Source organism: Lycorma delicatula, chromosome 10 (assembly GCF_047948215.1).
Source record: "Lycorma delicatula isolate Av1 chromosome 10, ASM4794821v1, whole genome shotgun sequence".
Classification (NCBI taxonomy): domain Eukaryota; kingdom Metazoa; phylum Arthropoda; class Insecta; order Hemiptera; family Fulgoridae; genus Lycorma; species Lycorma delicatula.
The window spans coordinates 10,515,977-10,535,383 of record NC_134464.1 but is presented as its reverse complement, the minus strand read 5'-3'; the positions used below and the strand labels follow the sequence as shown (position 1 = coordinate 10,535,383).

At 29.2% G+C, this 19,407-nt stretch overlaps 1 protein-coding gene across 1 annotated transcript in view; it reads left to right on the top strand.

Annotated features, from left to right (window-relative positions):
• The window catches only part of LOC142331119 (sortilin-related receptor-like), a 172,062-nt gene continuing 152,655 nt past the window's right edge, over window positions 1-19,407 (top strand). Inside the window, exon 1 of the mRNA XM_075376801.1 lies at window positions 1-276. Within this exon, the coding sequence (XP_075232916.1) occupies window positions 34-276 (243 nt within the window). The 5' untranslated portion in view covers window positions 1-33. The remainder of the gene's footprint in view (window positions 277-19,407) is intronic.

Below are 19,407 nucleotides of genomic sequence, written 5' to 3'. Positions count from 1 at the left end.
ACACCTGATCGCTTCGGGGATTATTATTGTGTCATGATGGCTGTTGATAGCTGGTTTCGGTTTTTTATTTTTATAAATTTTGTTTTGTATTGCGCTGCTGTACGAACTGCGATTTCATCAAATACTTTATTCATCAAGGAAGATGATATTGCAACAAGATCTCCAGCGGTGTTTAATATTGGTTCACAGGACATAAAAACTGATTCGGCTGATCATCATTTAAATAAGAGAGATGCTTACTTACCAGTGCAATCGCATAACAATATCACCGTACAGGTAATTGTAATTAAAGTTTTAGTAGATTTATTTTATTGTTGTTCGTGTACAAATTGTATTTCTTATATATATTAGATGAAATATAACTGCGCAAATGTTAGACTTTTATTGATTTTTACATCGTTCATTAAAGAGATGTTTTAATATTGCGTAAGATAGATAGTAAATAATTATTTAAATGATTTTTGAAAGCGTGCTATTAGTTCTAGACCATTTTTTAAAATTATTTAATGTATTTTTATTTAGAATTGTTTGTTTATGAAAGTTGCCTTTTACGTTTGCAGTCAGTCGAATAAGAGGTACATAGAGTGCTTTTAGTCTGTTTTATAGTTTTACATTGTGTAATCCTTCAGGAGCAAGGATAGATAGTTTATTGAAAATTAGTATCTTCTTGTTTCTGTACACAGTTAATTTAGTATATTCTTGTTGCTGTGCACTGTTGAAAATTAGTATATTCTTGTTGCTGTTCACTGAGTAGGTGCTTAATCAATAATTTTAAAACTACTGAAACGTTAATAGTAAATTAAAATTGAGTTTTATCAAATTTGTAATGAAGTAGTGAAATAGGTTTACCATTTCATGTATAATATGATTCAATTGAATATTCATGATTATTTAAATATGTGTTCAATTCTGGCAATCAGACCCATCTCCAATTTCATATCAAGAATGTCATCTAGTATTTGACATTTCATCTGGTGTTCTGTTTCAGTTTATTTATTTGCTGTAAAATAATTCAAGTTTTATGTATATTAATATGGTAAAAAATATGGAGATTGATCACAGAGGGGTCATTTCCTCAACTTACATCATTAGGTATGAGGCTGCTTAAGTATTAAATAAATACACAGGGTTACAATATATGAAATGTTATAATAACTAAAACATTGTAGAAGTAATCGATCATTTACTATTAAATGATTTTTTAAAATCTTAGCTAGGAGACAGTAGCTACTCAAAAATTTTTATTCAGTAGGCTTCTCATTTTAGTATTATTTTCATTAGGACAATATCTATGTAACTATCAAACTCCCAATAGTGACCAAAACAAAAATGGAGTAAGAATATTAAATTATTTATCTTCTGTAATTTACGTGATATATATTAAGCTGTAACTTGTCAAGTTAATAAATAATGGTTATATTTCTGTATTAATCAAAATTTGACAGAAAATAGCTTACTCATTTAAATAATTATGGGGTATTCCATTTTAATTAAACAAATGATCAGTGCATCACTATTTTTGATTTTGATAATATTTGGATATGGTAACTACCTCCTTGTAGTGTCCAAAAAATATTTAAAATAAACTTTTTTCTTGGGTAATAGACTATTTTCTAACAGGTAAAAACATTCATTTTTGTCACTTTTTCCATGAGCTGTAGCATTCTTATTTTACATCGTACAGAGGGTCAAAAAGGACTTTTTGGAAAGAGAAAAGATGGAACTTCGTCTTGATGTACTCAAAATTCATTTTATTACATACCAAATCCTGTAATGTTTACTGAAGTTAGGTTTAAAAATTGTTTTTTTCAAATTTTGGGCTCAAAATAAATAATGAAGGGTGTAGGTTAACAACACGCCTGCTTTCTATTATTTATTAGGTATTAGTAGTAGTACTTATAAAAAAAATTGGACTGTTACCAAGTGTCTTTCATTAAAAAAAATGGCCACCAAATCATAAGATTTTGAAAACGTCTCATTTTTGGGGTCCAAAAACCACATGTGAGAGAGATGGCAAAAATCTGAAATGTTTACAGCAGTAAAAGTACCTTAAAACCAGCAGTTTATACTTTAAAATCATATAAAATATTTTGTTATTTGAAGAGGTTTAAAAGTAATAAAGCCAACAAAACTGCTAAAAACACCATGCCTTTTGACTGTAAATATGGTATCCAAAAATACTGATATTATGTATTTTTTCAGATTATAAAAATTACAGCTAAACTCATTAGAATGAATAAATTGTAAATTAATAAATAGACAATTACAGAATGATAATTCAAATACATTAACAAGTTGTACAATTCACTTTTATTTTATTTTACTCCTGCTAATGAAAGTTATGAGTATCTTGCACTATCTTATCTAATCTTGCACTTTTTGATAACAAACTTAACTAACATAACTTAGTGCTCCTGCTGTTATTTTATTGAGTAGAACTGATAAGTCCTCATTCATCTTTGGTGTAATGTTGTGTCCTCTTCCAGTAGTTGATATAAAAAGCTGTGAAGGCGTAAGAATCTTTAAAATATTTTCCAGTTGAACCCACGTTTGATTATCCCTCAATGATTTCTTGAATGAAGTACCAGGACCCTGCAGATGGAAAAAGTGTATTCGATATTCCTCTTCATTTTCATGTATTTTGACTTAAATGACTTTACCTAACCACCACTCGCCATCTTATACACAGCAGACGTAATTTTTAGTTTTGGTAAACCTATAAAGCATCAGAAACACTAATTTCCTTGTGTACCGATACTCATGTAAATATTTCTGGTTCAGAGGTTGCCTGGATTTGGTTCAGAATACATTTCTGACTTGTTAGAACATAACTGTGAAACGTTCTTGTTTCTGGGACTGATGTGATTACCTGGTAATATATTCTTAAGTCTCTTGAACATATTTATTAGAGCAGAAAATAAGTGTTATATTTTTAATATTATTTTTGCAATAATTGTAGATTTCAGAAGGCATAACCATTTGATTGTTGACTGTCTGTTTAAGGCTTGCTTTAATCACAGTCCTTCCACACATGGTCCTTTTCCATGGTATGAGGCAAAAAATGCCATTCAGCTGCGATTTCAAAATCTTCTTGATGGTAGCACAAATTTATGAAATTTTATTTGTTTTTATAATGGGCTGAGAAGCCATTAGAAAAAAAATTGTTAACTTGTGGTAACAGTGTTTTTACTTAATTTATAACTTGCTTTTGGAAGCAGAATGATGTAGTATTGTGCTTGCTAATCACATAGTAGCTTTGACTTTGTAATTTTCCTTCTTTTTTAAAATATATGTGAGAAATGGATGAACTGTGGCATAAGATTTTGATCACTGATATGACTGGATTTCATCCTGTATCACAAAAGGAAAATTTTGAGAGAAGTCTCATTACAATACATTCATGCTCCAACAAGTTTTCCTTTTTAATGTTTAGGAAATTAGCTTGTTTCTTTGCAACAAAATGATGTCTTTTTAGATTATTTAAATTTTCAGTAAGTTTATCTAAGTACTCTTGAAATGGAAGAATTTGAGTAGTTAGTTCACAACGGTCAACAGAAACTCAATGTTTGAAGTTAGTTTCAGTATCAAAATCATCCCAGCTCTGTTTCAGTAACCTGAGCAATTCATTAGTACTTGGACATTTTTCACATTGTGACAGCATGCACGTTTCATTTTATAATATCACATGCCATGGTTGAAAGAAGAATTTTATAATCAAATTTAATTTTTACAGCAGATAATAACATGAGTTTTACAGTTTGGTGGGTGACACACACACCAAACACACACAGAGAGAGAGAGAGATAGAGTGAGTGAGTACCTTACTCACTAGCAGAACACAAAATTTAGGTCTTAAATCAGCAAATTCTGCTGTGCTCATAATTCTGGTAAAAATCTTTGTTTACTAATTAGATTATGTAATTGCATTAAGCTTGTTGTCGGCGGCTGGGTTGTCTGGGCCTACACATTTTTGTGTGTGAGTCACTGTGCTGTTGCCTTGGCAATGCAGCTGCTGATAAGCAACTCTAATTACCATTCTAGAGTGCAAGTTAATGTTTCACAAAGATCAGACGTATGCACTCCACAAGGAAGTTTTTTCATTGTTCAATAAGTTAAGGTGTTTTCTTTTTTGTATAATTAAACATTGTGAATTTCACATTCTCTTTTCATTGTGTACCAATATCTTATTCCGTAGATTCGGTCGGGATTAACTAGCAATTTACAGTCCACTTAATTTAATTTACTATTTTTAAACATTCTTAGGTTAACAATTTTGGGCACATTTAATAACATTTTCATCAGTTATATAATTGGGTTTCTTTTTGCCAATTTGTGGCAAAATTCCACTTGTTTTAACTAATTGTTTGGATTGACGGACGAAATACTGACTAACTAAACTCTTTTTGAATGCTCCAGCTGCTTGGTAATAAACTTAAAATATTAATTTTTTCCTGGGTTGATGTAACTGTTTACTGTTAATGATTAATTCTTAATATACTTACCTAAGTCAGCATAATTTGGTGGTACTAAACTGGTTTCTTCTGTAGAAATATTTAAATCAAAGGAATCATTTAATTTACTGGTAATTGACTCGGCCATTTTTGTAACTTTATATTTTAAAATTGGTTCCTTTGCACTGTTCGATAATTTTAATGCCAAGTGCTGAACGACCTTTTTTCACAGACTTGACTATAACACATTGAGGCTCAAATATATCTTGACATTCCAGTTCGCTTTCTGTATAATCTTGTGTTTTTGTATTTTGTTTTGTGTAAGTATTTTGTACGCAGTGCTCTGCGAATTAATTTTAAATTTGGATTGCTTGTGTTGAAAGTATTAGATATTTCCAAAAGAGATTTCTTAACCAGTTCAGTGTGATAGCTAAATGGGTCAGAGCGACTTCTCCAATTAATATGAAAATATTTATCTAAATGTTTGATTTTTTGAAGAGTACAGATAATTTTTGTTTCAGTACATCCACTTCTTAAAATATCAATGTTATTTACTGTTTAGTAAACTCTAAAATATCATGCAGTATTGAAGTTATATTGTAACTGATATAAGATATATTGTATTGTCAATTTGTGACTTACTGTTTCAGTGTGAATGTCAATTAAAACTCCATAATCTGTTTTTATAAAATGCAAGGATTCTTACAATAATTGTACACTTAGTATAAATTATAATACTACGATATGCACTTCACTTTGCCTTATCCCAGTTTCTACAGCTAAATAAAAATTTACCTAATTAATAAAATAAAAAATAAAAGATATCACGTAAAAGAGAAGTTCACTGCTAATAAAATTACTTTATAAACAAGTGTACATTACCTAACCACAGTATTAACACTAGCAACAGTACAACATATCACATTGAAATCAAAAACAGTATCTGAGCCTTAAGTAATGTTTAGATTCAGGATTACACAAACATTCATGTCCATGCATGTCTATTCATTTTCATGTTTAAACATGAGTTTGTCTGTATTAGTCATACTTAAGTAACAAACTATCTAGAATATAAGCTTTCTCATTATAGACATATCATCAAAATATATTGTATAGTAGGCCTACATTATCATTTGAAAAAATACATGCTGTGAATTTTTTGGATACATTGTTCACTGTTAGAAGGAACAGTGTTTATTTTTTTTTAGTGGGTTTGATGGCACATTACTTGTTAACCCCATTGAGTAACAAAATAAATTTTATATGGTTTTAAAGTATATAAATAGAACTTACTGCTGTAAACATTTTAGATTTTTGCCAGCTAACCCACATGTAATTTTTGGGCCCCAAAAGTGAGACATTTTCAAAATCTTATGATTTGGTGGCCATTTTTTAATGAAGGACACTTGGTAACAGTCCAATTTTTTTTGTAATGGTACTACTAGTACCTAAGAGTTAAAAGGTAAAAAACAGGCATGTTACCATAAGCCCTTCATTATTTTTTTGGACCCAGAATTTGAAAAACAATTTTTAAATGTAACTTCAGTAACCATTACAAGATTTGGTTGTATAAGAAAATGAATTTTGAGTACACCAAGATGAATTTCCAAATTTACTCTTTCCAAAAAGCTGTTTTTGACCCTCTGTACGATGTAAAATAAGAATGCTCATGGAAAAAGTGATCAAGAATGCTAAAGAAAAATTTTTTTTTAAATATAAAAATGTTTGCCCACTATAAGGTGGGTATTTATCATATACTAAATATTATCAAAATCAAAAATAGTGTTTGCAAAAAATTGATTTCGTTTACTATTACCATTTTCAACATCCTACCTTTGAAACTGGATTTTCTGCGGTGGCTGCTTTGAAGACAAAATATAGATCTCAACTAAATATAGAAAAAGATCTCAGTTCTAATATTAAACCTTCCTTCGAAAAACATTGCTCTGCAAGACAGGCCCAAGGGAGTCACTGATAATACTGGTAGACAAAAAACATTTTTTTATTTCTCTAAGTTTGATACCATTTCTTGAATTGATTTTTTGCGTACATTACAGATCTGTAAATACAATTTTTCTATCACTCATAGTTTTTATTTAAATTACGCTTCAAGAAAAATAAGGGAAAGTATAGTTAAAATCTGTGAAATTAAAAATTTGCATGGCCATACCTATGTTAGAATGATTTTGCTGATGCTTTTCTTTTATAAATAGCCTCAGGCACATCCTGAATTGATGTCAAACAGTAATCAAGTAGCATGTTAGTATTCCGTTTCCCTTTATAGCGGCTTTCCAACACTGAAATGTCTTGGTGGAAACTTTCACCATGTTCGTCACTTATGTCTCCGAGGTTGCCCGGGAAAAAATGCAGATGTGAGTTGAGGAAATGTATTTTCAAAGACATTACATCCCACAGCCCTGTATGAAGTAAGAAGTTGATTAACAATATCGTGGTAATTGTCGGATTTTTGTTTGCCGAGAAAGTTTTTGCAAACTTCTTTAAATGAAGGCCCAAGCTGTAGTTTCTATATTATTTAGCATCGAGTTAAATACATCATCTTTGACCAACTCTGTTATTTGAGAATCAACAAATGTTTTTTCTTTAATTTTTCCTTCACTTACATTTGGAAATTTATGCCTGATGTACAAAAATCCTGGACTGTCCTTCTTCATTGCTTTTAACAAATTTTTCATTAGTTCTAACTTGATATGGAGAGGGGTAAAAATATTTTTTTGGATTCAACTAAGGGCTCATGAATAATATTTTTCCCATTTGAAGTTGTCTTGTTTCTTCCACTCTTTGGTAACATAATATTTATCCCTTGCTCGGCTGTCCCATTCACAAAGAAAACACATGTACGTAGAATAGCCTAACTGCATGCCTAACAAAATAGCTATAACTTTCGAATCACTACATATGTTCCAGCTATGTTTTTTATAATTTATTTTTCAAGAATGTCTTTCATCACATTGTATGTCTCTTTCAAATTAATACCATAAGCGATTGGTATCAAAGGATATTTGTTAGTATTGTGTAGTAGAACCGTATCGGCTACTGCAGAGGGTTGGAAAATTATTATTGAGACTGAAAAAGGCACGCAAACATGATTTAACATTCTTTTTTGACATTAAAAGCACAGTTCACCGTTTGCAACTGCAGGGCAAGCAGGCGACCACTTAATTCTTAAATTCATCAGATTTTTCTGAAATATGTGAGAAAGAAGAAATTTGTTTTTTGTTTGCGGTTTCTTCACCATAACAATGTGCTAACCCATAGTCACCGCTAATCCATGAGTTTTGTGTAAAACATATGCCCACCATCATGTTTGACTACCATCATATCATCTGACCTAGCTCCTGCTGAACTTTTTTAATTTTTGTCTACTTCCAAAAGTGAAAGTGTTATTAACAGGACAATATATTTTAGACAGTAGAGTCCATAAAATAAATTTCATTCGTGAAAGAAAATTCAAAATAGCTTCCAGAACGCCTCAAAAGCTATTCCAGAACTGTTCATTCCACAACTCCTAGAAGTTGAAGGGATGTTAGTTGTATTTTTGTATACAGCGGGAAGGTGATTAATTATATAATGCTATAAATATTCAGTAAATTTTTTTTAGAAAACCGGTTATTTTTTTGAACAGATGTTATGTGTAAGCGCATATATGTTGCACGTTTGCAAGTAATTGTGTTCAATTTCAATCTTAAAAATAATTTATTGAAGAATACTGTAGCTTATCTTTAATTGTTATTGAAACTGTTTGCTTTTTATGAATATAATGATTATAGGTTTGTATTTATATAATGCTTGGAAAACATCTATTATCATTTTATACAATGTTCTTATCATTATATTTAATATGCGCGTTATTTTCTTTATGTTTTAATGTGTATTTTAACTTTCTATCTCTTTGTTACATCATTAGTTTATTGTCAGAAACGTTTTGTTTCTCATCGATCCTAATAAAATTTACATACTGTGATTTCTAAACATTGAAATGTTGTTATGGTTGATGTAACTGTACATGGGGAAAATTATTTTGATTCTTATCTTTAAAATAGGTTTATGAAGTAATCTGTTAAATTTTTTTTATATAATACTATTTTATGTAGACTTTTCACACTTGAATTTCACTTACCTCTCAAAACACTTATGAAGATATATTGACTGGGTTATATTATCCTTATGGGAACAGAATATTTAATTGTATGTTTGATTTTGTACATCTTAATTTAATTTTTTATATGCAAAATTTCAGCTTTGGGTTTGAGAGAGTGAAAAATGTGAAAAATATTGCAATATAGTGACGCTTCATGGATTTAGCTTTTAAAATTAATTTTCTTTTACTCTTGTTTACAGTATATTAAATATGTACTCAGATATTTGTTGGTTTGCATAAATCTATTTTCATTGAAATTTTATACTTGTGGTTCTCCTTTACTTTATATTTGCAATATTTCTTGTGATTATTACTTTCATGTATTAATATTAATTGAAAATGTGTGCAATATTCAAATTTAATATTAATTGACACTGCTGTAATCAAGGCTTTTCTGATTTTATTTGAGTCCTCCAGGAGCAGCAGTTCATTGTTTTTAAATGGAAACAATCTTACACGATAAAATTTACTTTATGACTTAAATTTTCATGGATATTGGCAATCTTCCAGAAGATCTTTTTGGAGTTACCAATTATGGCTTAGTTTTTATTATATTGTTGGTAGCTCTGTTATTAACAGTTAGGAAATTGTTAGTTTATTTTTAAATAATATATTTGAACTCTATTGTTATTATTTTTGTGTAATTGGTGATTTCTTACGGTTTTTGACCTGAAAAATTGAATAAAATTGGGCCCAGAACAGTAACTAAAGTAATTTTGGAGAAACCTGGGGTGACCAATAAATTAGAGTAAAAAATTCTGTACAAAACTTGTAGAAAATTTAATTCTGAAAAAAAATAGGTCTAACATAAGTTGAATAAAACAAAGAAAACTTAGAAAAATTTTATTTAGGAACTGTACACTAGACCAAAGTGCATTATATGTACCGGTTAATAATAAATGTTAAAAAATGAACCTGCCATTTTTAACACATTTCTTGGCATGCTTATGTACTGCTTTTGCTTCCCTTTGTAGTACTTCAGGGCTATCCTTAAGTTGCCCAGCCGCACCCATAATGCAGACAGTTAATTCCTCACAAGTATGTATTCTTGTTTTATATAAATACTTTTCATCCATTTCTAGACACAAAAATCGAAAGAGTTACGTTAGGCGCTCTTGGTGGCCAGGAATGTGAATCTCCATGACCAATCCATTTCTCAGGGAAATAATGATACATATGCTGCACCATACATTGACGCTAAATTGTTGTTGAAAATGTCTTCTACCTTTTCATGAGGATTTACTTCTGCCCTTGTATGCTCATCGCATAAGTTGTTGAGCCATTTTGAGTGAAATTTATCTCTTCAGAAAACTAAATGTACTTTTACAGTTGTCGATTTGTATTCCACCAGTTGCAGAACACCAAGCGAAGCGGACTGTCTGCTTGGTGTAGATGTTGAACCGGCTGCTTATGATAAGGATAAAAAACTTGTTTTAAGTTTCTTCCAAACCATTGAATGCAAAACTTTGATCCTCTTAAAAAGTCATTGTGTACTGATGCCTGACTGTGCTGAACTACATCGATGTTAATTTAATCGATAACAGCATCGTGTTAGACTGATCGCTTGTAGCTGGCATTACCATTATACACAACTAAAATGAATACCGTATCAACCTATTCATGTATAGTAAATAAGTACTGCATTGCTTCAGTAGCAAACCGATCATGTTCAAACTAAAATTCAAAGAAAACCTTTGCTAATGACAACACAGTTAACAGTACCTGATATACGTTTTTACTCTACGTACCTTACAGAATGATTTAAACACTAATACAGTATTGCACATTGTTGATCGGTTATTTTATTTCCAAGTTTGAAGTAATAATTTTTCAAATAATTTATCGTGTTTCTGTTCAAATTTAGTTTTTGTGTATTGAGACATTAAATAAGTACTTATCTTAGAAATTTAGTAATGTACAGTTTCTAAATAAAATTCAATTTTTTCTAAGTTTTCTTTATTTTATTCAGCTCATCTTACATAATTTTGTTCATTATTGATTTCTCTACAAGTTTTGTTTAAAAGTTGTAGATGTTTATTACCCATTTAATACGATTATTTATGTCAAACATAAAAAGAAACAGGATTTTTTAGCCAAATTTATTGATTTTCACTCAGATTTCTCAAAAAACTACTGCAGATACAGTGTGTGACCTTTTTATTTGATTTTTCAGGCAAGAAATCGTTAGAGATCATTAATTATGTCTTGAGTAACATCCTAAAAATGTTAGTACGACCTCATTTCATTGGGGTAACTGAAATCGGAGTGAAATCTTTCAGTAGACGTAACTTGCAAATTAATCATTTTAGGATATATGTTTATATAAACTTACGGAAAAGCGTATACTTTTTCCTTTATTTTTAACTGTAGAATAGGTTATGAAAGTCCTGGGAAGAACTTCGTGATACATTCTGGAGATAACATTTGCTATGAAAAATTCACTGAATACACCTCTACTGATTTGAAGCAAAGCGTGTAAAATACAGTTTCATATAATGGCAGGAGTACTTTAATTTGCTGTTTTACACTTTCTGTTTCAATCTTGTTACGATTATGACTCGTGTAAAGGAAGTTAGTTATAAGAGCCACTCTCTTTGAGCTTAATCGTGTTCACTATACAACCGGTTATTCTGATGAACCGAGTGAAGATGTAATGTTTGGTACCGAATATAAACTTTTTTTTTTGGGTGCTGATATATGTATGCAACAGTATATTTGGTTTAGTGTTGAAGACAATGGGAAATCACCTTCCTAGAAAGCCTGACATGGCATAATTGTTCTTAGAAATGTGTACGCGCGCGTGCTAGATGTTTTTAAGCAATTAATATTATTTTTATTGTGATTTTTTATATATTTACTAACGACAACAGTGTTATTTTATTTAATCTCATAACATTTGAGTTGTTGAAATCCTGTTTTCAGTATCTTTATTTAATGAATTTAAATTTTAACCGTGAATTGCAAATTGATTTTCAGTCTATTAAAAATGTCTCTTGCCATCTGCAATTTTTTTCGCTTGAAAAATTTTTATTTTATATCCATGTTCCACGTATCGGTGAAGTAGGTACAAATCGGAAGTTATTTAAAACCGGTTCAGCTTGTGTGGAATTACACTGTTAATAACTCATTCATGCTTATCGATAAAAAACATTCTTTTAAAAAAATAACAAAACTGTTGTTTAAAAATGAATTACTCTTAAGATATAATTAGATTATTATACTAATTAATTTTTTCTTGATAATACATTGAAATTATCTGAATCATTTTTTAATTTATAATTGTTTGGAAATATGATTCCTCGGTGACATTGATTATTGTGAGTAGAATTATCTTTGAATTTGTGGTTACTTGTTTTTTGTTATTTTTATATTTAAAAAAGATTTGTGGTTTAAATTTCTCTGTTATAAAATGACTTGTGGTTTTTTCTTCTTAAAGTAATTATGATTTCATTAGAAATTCATCAAACCATTGTTTATGATTCATGAAACTATACTTTTAAAAGTTTTGCCGTGCAGTATTTTTAAAATTGTCCTTGGATAATTACACTGGTGTTTTGTTAAGTTTTTTTTTTTAATATTATTTTAAATGATTACTTATATTATTGTTGTTTTAATAATAGTCTAATGTTACTATTATAATATACTTGACTGTTATTTTATATTATCAGATACTGATAATTTACTATCTAATATGTTTATGGTTGTCAATAATTAATTGAGTTATACATACAGGAAAACATGAAATATAATTATTTAATAAATAATTTTTTTTAAATATTGTATTGCAGTGAATTTATGATTATTTTATCTAAGGAAACATGAGATTTTCTTTGTATTAAAAAAAAAAAAAATAATAAAAATGTTAAAAGTGGTAATATTGTTATTACTCTTAATTTTTTCTCAGTTAATGTATTGACAATGCAAGATTGCACATTTTTCTGCCTTTTTTCAATAAAATATTAGCAATTTTGTAAAATTTCCTTGGTTTTTTTTGAATGACTTCCTCTAATTTATAATTGGTTTATTGTAACAATTCACATAGTATTTTTAACTTTAAAATTTGTAAAAACACTCTGTATTTAACGGTTTATGGTATTTTTATCATTTTTCCTATCAGACCAACCAGCATTTTGCTTATTGTATATTAAATACCCACGTATATTTATATGACATAGAGCCCCCACAAGCATATGTGCTTCATCACAAGTATTATTTATTCGTGTTTATTAAACAGAATTTACATGTGTTTTTATAAATGTTCACTTAAAACTTAGTAATCGCTATGTCATTCTGAGTAATTCTTTTACTGCTGTATTTACTGAATTATGAAGTTTAAGGTATTGTTTTTACAGACTATAATCCAATAAATAAAATAAAAATATTATTTACTGCTTTTTCCTTTAAAAAAATTCTCTCGGCGCTTTCGCAGTGCTTCTCTGCTTTTTTATATTTAAAAAAAAAATCTTTTTTTTTATTTATGTGATGAAGCGGTGAGTACCACGAAAGAGCTAATGTGAAAGAATTTTGAAAGAAATAAGTAGTAAGTGATATTTTTATCTTATTTATTTGATAATAATCATTACGTAATGATAGGATGGTAAACTACACATTAATTAAAATTTTTACCGACAATTCTGTTACCGAGTAAGAAGTAAGTCTAAAAACCAATATTTCATATTTTACAGCTTCATCTTAGTATTTTGAGTCGACAAATCATGTCAGTCAGTAAGTCAATAGAGTCAGTCGGTGAATAGTTGTGAATTAAATTTATAAATAGGCAGAATTTGATTTTAATATTTCATTTATTAAAATCTTGAGATATCAGAGATTTAATAAAAATTTGTTAATCATTTTTCATTTATCCCAGTTACATAATTTTTCAAGGTAATTTTAAATACAAAAACTGTTACGGTTGTAGACGACTTGGTGTGACGCGAATCATAAGTCTCAAAGCAAAGCGGTTCTCAAAAACAAGTACCGTGTCAGGTTTTCTAGAGAAAGCGAAGAGTGAAGTTACATTTAACTTCTTCACCTTGCTGTATATACTGCACGCATATCAACATGTGACATCCAAAAGTTCTATATTCCTTACGTGTATTTTCTGGGAGTAGGATTGCAGCACGGAAAACTAATTCCCAGTTATGAAATTTAATTTTGTCATCCGAGGAGATTTGAAATGAAACTGAAAGACGAATTAGAAATTCCAAGTAAAAAGAGGATATTAACTGTCCAGATGGATTTTTTGAAAAGTTGTCACATTTACAGTAGCGTGCGAGAAACAAGGGATTACAAACAGGTTAGATGAGTCTGGGAATATTATGCGGGATATTGAAAGAATATAAAATTATACGGCCATTTGTGAAGGATAAATGGAAGTAAATGTCCTAATGAAATGTTAAGTAGAATTTCATCGGAAAGAAGACTAGAATGCCCTAAGAAATTTTGTGAAGGCCATGAAGAAAGAGTTTTAAAAGAGAATAATCGTAAAGATAAACAAAAAGGCATTTAAGGTACGAGAAGTGGCACGATTGAACTGTACAACTTGCAAAGAAAAAAAAATTTTCCAATGTATGGCGTTAAGAAATTCAAATTAAATCCATTTTCAACAATAAAAGGAAATATTGTATTTATTCTTCCTGTTGAAAAACAGTGTTACAAAAGATACTGTCTGCTCAAATATTCATCCTGTTGTATTTTTCTGTTTTCTTTTCCACGTAGTAATTTTTAGAATTGTCGTTGTAGTCTTTTGTCGCTATATAAATTCTATTATTTTCATTTGATTTTCTTTTTTTCAAGTACTAAGTTTTACGCGTTAATTTATTTTATTAAAATATTTTCCCCTATATTTATCATACTTTAGTAAAAAATTTATTTGTAAGAACAAAAGAGAAATAAATATTGATAGAGAAATACAGAAAGAGGGACAGGTGGGATCGGAAGATATTAAAGAAAAATTTATGATGTATAGTTAACTATTCATACTATAATTTTTTTCTATACGATTTACTTTTTTATTATTTTTAAATTGATTATATTCTAGGAAGCTCTACATTCCCTAATCGGTAAGTGGAAAACTACATTGTGTACTAACAAACAAAAATAACAATGACTGTATCATTAAATTTTTTAATAACATTTTGATAAAATTGGTTTGCTTTACTTATTTAATGATTTTTATTGTGAAACAAATTCTGTTTATATATATATGTATATATTTACTTTTGGATCTATTATTATTCAACCGATTTAAAACTAAAATGTTTGAATAAGTTTAATTAATTTTTATTTGTTTATTCCGTATCGTTTTCGATTATTTAATACGGATTATTATTTGTATACAATTTTGCTTATTTACCCTACTGTGGAGGAACGTAGGTAGGAATATTTTTTTATTGTAATATGTATATTTTATTTTTTACGTTTATCATCAAAAATTCCTGACGATGTTTATTCATAAATCATGAAACAGGACCCATTTGTTTGTATGCTTCCCTCTCTCCGTGTGTGTGTGTGTTTTTTTTCTTAATTTCATGATTATAACCAAGCTGACATTATTTAGTTACCTGTAGATATTAATGACAATAAAGAAATTAATAAATTTTTGTTTACACTTGCCTGTCTTTTTACCGGTGAATGTAAAAATGTAGAAAAAAGGAATTAAAAAAAGCATAAAGTTTGAGTTTTTATTCGTGTAAAAAGCGCTGTCTATTTTGCTATTTTTTTCTGTTTTATACGTAATCGACAGGTCTTTAATGCTTTTTGTCGTTAGACATTTGACTGTATTTGTTTTTCTGTACAGTTTTTCATAGATTTCAAGCAACGGTGGTTTTCAAGTGAACTCTTATTATTTTTTTAACCAAATGGACTAATAGTACTCGCTTTTGTGTTTCTCGGTAGTAGCTTGTTTTCATAGGGCAATATCCATATTGTTGGCTTATCCGTATTTTAAATAATTCTAAAAACTTTTCAAGTCGATCTCCATGACAACCGGTAGCGTCTCGACCTTATATTTGGAAAATCTTGTTGGAATTTTTTATACTCTATAAAATGTGTCTATTCCGTATTTCCACACACAAGCTTGTCGTGAACCGATTAAAGAAAAAAAATCTAGTAGTTGTAATTTGTTACGATATGGTGCTGACTTCTGAATATTGAAATTAAAATATCGAACAAGATAATTTTTTACTTTCTTCCAGTGATTTTTTTAAATTGTAATTTTTTTTAAAAGTTTATTTTATTACATTCTATCCTTATTTTCTTCAAACCAAATTAATTAAAACAAAACCCTGAATGTCTGAATATGTGTTCTGCTGTACTTGCTCATTTTACAAGATATTACCACAAATATCTCTATTTTCTAATTAGCCTTAAAAACCTCTAATTTTCACTAATCACGTCCTTACATCATGCAGAGAAATTGTACAAAAAATATTGTTTATATAGTTTTATTATAGTTGTACAAATATAGTCTTGCTTACTTCATCTATGGGAACTGCTTTATTAAATATGACGTCAGTCTTTTGTTTCTTTTCTATTTTCAGGTTGTCGTTCCCTAAAATATTTTACCCGACTGCTTTATTACTTAGCTTAATCAGAAATAGCTTAACTATGCTTTATTATTAACTTAACACTATTTTGAAGTATTACCAAAATAAGCAGATCGTATACTACTTGACAGATTTTAGCTATTATTATTATTAAATTCATTGTTAAATTGATTTCTACTGAATTCAGTCGTGGTAGTCAGGATAGGTTGTAAATACAGTATGTTTTTATACCTTTCATATTTGAAGATTGTCTTTATGTGCTCATTATAAAACTGTGTGATTTTTTCCTGCATATTTATATTTTATTTGTAGATTGTTATTCTACCTGCAGTTGGCTTTTGTCATCGGTTGTTAGGAATAGATGTTTCATACTCTTTACCAGTAATTAATCTTTTTACAATTACAAGTTTAAAAAATTATTTTTTTTTTGTCTGTAGAATCTGTTATGTGCTGTTCAGGGATTAGTAGTTGTATTTCCATGTCTGTCTGCCACCCCCCCCCCCTTCTCTCTCTATCAGTGTGTGTGTGTGTTTCACTCTTTCACACTATAATAGTTCTTGTTGGCAGATCTTTGATTATTCTTTAACCTTAGTTTCTGAAATTAAAATAAAAGTGTTGCATTATGAAGTTCTTCCAGTAAATACTTTGAGTGTGGGAGCTATTATAATTGATACGATACCCCGAACAGTGATTTTTTGTTATAAATTCCCTATAACTACCGGAAAATATCTTTAAGAAGTTTGTATTTCAGATTCAGATTTAAATAAATATATTTTGCTTACATCAAAGACTATTATGGTTGTTTTGTAATGTAAAATCTGAAAGTTTGATTTTATTTTTTTTAACTTATAGAAATTAGATCGTTTATTCAACTTTATATAAAATTATCTGACTAATTTTTCTCTCTGTCTCTCTCTCTCTCTATATATATATATATATATATGCGTGTGTGTGTGTGTGTATGTGTTTGCCCACACGCGCATATTTTCATCAATTTTGATTAACATCTCTAAAAACAAAAACAAAAATGTTTAATACCCATGGCTATATGCCGATCGTAAAAAAACTAAATAGATTTAAATGTTAACGGTTTTTAAATTTTTTGTCAAAATCGAGTAGAGTGAAAAAACTTAGCGATAGCACAATAAATAATAATAACAATAATTCGTTTTGAATTTTTTCAACTGTTCACCCCAGTGATTAACTTCAAGAAAGTCAGCTTTGTCATCGGTGTAAGAGATTACTTCACATTCATCGTAAAGATTATTAATTTGCAGCGTAAATAAAAAAGGGCTCAGTATACCACCTTGGAGGACACTACTTTCTACTGTCATTTCGGTGCTGAAATTTTTACCGATTGTTGTTTTCTGTGTTCTTTTAGAGAGGTAGGTTTTAAGCAACTTATGGCCATCGCCTCTAAAACCTAATCCCTGCTGTGTTTTTTATATGATACGATCTAATGTTTCAAACGGCTTAGTGAGATCACTAAAATTATCAGTGAAAATGATGCGTTTGCATATTCCATTAACTTTGCCAAGGTGTCTGTTATTGAAGAATTTTGTCTAAATCCAAATTTTCTTTTATTTAAAATAGTGTATTTATCTATAAATTCTAACATCCTATTTTTTATGCGACTTCAACTATTTTAGTGAGGTTTTTTATCCGTTTAAATATTTACAGTGTCCCATATAGTTTTGCTGATGTTTTTCCCTATCGATAGTTTTTTATTGCAAAATTTGAGTCCAGCTGGTTTTATTATTCCAATTAATTTATTTTTGTATTTTCCTCCGTTCGTTAATTTGTTTATTCAGTATCGTTATTTTTTATTGCCCTTTTATACATATCATCTCTTATTTTAATAGAGTTGCAAATACAATTTGTTTTCCGGTTTATTTTTATCATATTGTTACATTGTACCTTCACCCTGGGATCTCTGTTAGTGAACATTTTCCTTATATAAACTACCATCGTTAGTAATTTACTAATAACCGGGAAACGATCGCTCAAGAGTATTACAGAAATGTACTTACGTTAGTTTTTGGGAAGATAAAATTCAGTTTTAAAATGAAAAAAAAATTCGTAAAGTAAAATCACCGATAATTTTTACCATTATTATGAAGACAATTAACTTGTTAACTTGTTGACCTGTACTGTTAACTTGTCGGCTTCCATGGCGCGAGTGATAGCATCTCATCTGGAGGTCCCAGGTTCAAATCCCGCTTAGGCATGCCATTTTCACACGCTATAAAATTGCCATTTCATCTCATCCTCTGAAGGAATATCTAACTGTGGTGCTGGAGGCTAAAAAAACACTTTATTAATAATTACACCATCGATAACAAAAACAATCTGTTACTATGTTGAAATTATTTATTTTATGCCGTGTAAGTTATGTAATCGGCAAACAAAAACCAGAGCTGATGTAAATAAATTGAAACGAATAATTTATTTCATAAATAAATCGTATTATTGAATTTGATGTGTTAGTCTGTCGGATGAATTTTACATATTACCCGTTAAAGAATTATTTGGAATTAATATGCAAATTTAAATTTGTATTATAAGTATTATTTACAATTTATATGAATAGATTTAAGTTTTTAGCTGAATTAGGCCTCCCTATAATTTCTTAAATCTATTGCGATCTTTTTTATTGGAGATGTAATACTTCTAATAACACTAGAAAAAAATTAACTTTCTCTTACAATAGGGTTTTTTTTTGTCTTGCGATAGGATGCAATTTTTGTTTTTACTTGTAGGATGTGGAATATATATTATACATAGATGAAATCGATATAATGTTATTTGCAATACTGTAAACAAGAAGGAATGTGTACATTTCACAGAAAAACTATGTGCGCCGAAAGTGTTCTGACTAAACTATTACACAAAATAGGCTAATATTTACAAAAGAATGGCGTATAACTTATGTTATCTAAAACGTATTTGTAAGTATGCCGTTCGACTTGTACAATTTAAAAAAAAATTTAGTTATATATTGTAGTATTCATGATACTCTAAAATACACATATCTAACTAAGATACACAAAAATCTTGAGAACTTTTCTTTTCTGGAATTTTTTTATAGTATTTAAAACTGATAATTTGAAAATTTTGATAAATAACTTTCGTAGGAGATAATGAGAATTTGTTAGTTTTTTGCACGATTTAAAACTCGTCTATATTAGTAGTACGAAAATGGGGGTACGGCCACCGGAAATGACGTCATCCAAGATGGCTACAGTCCGCC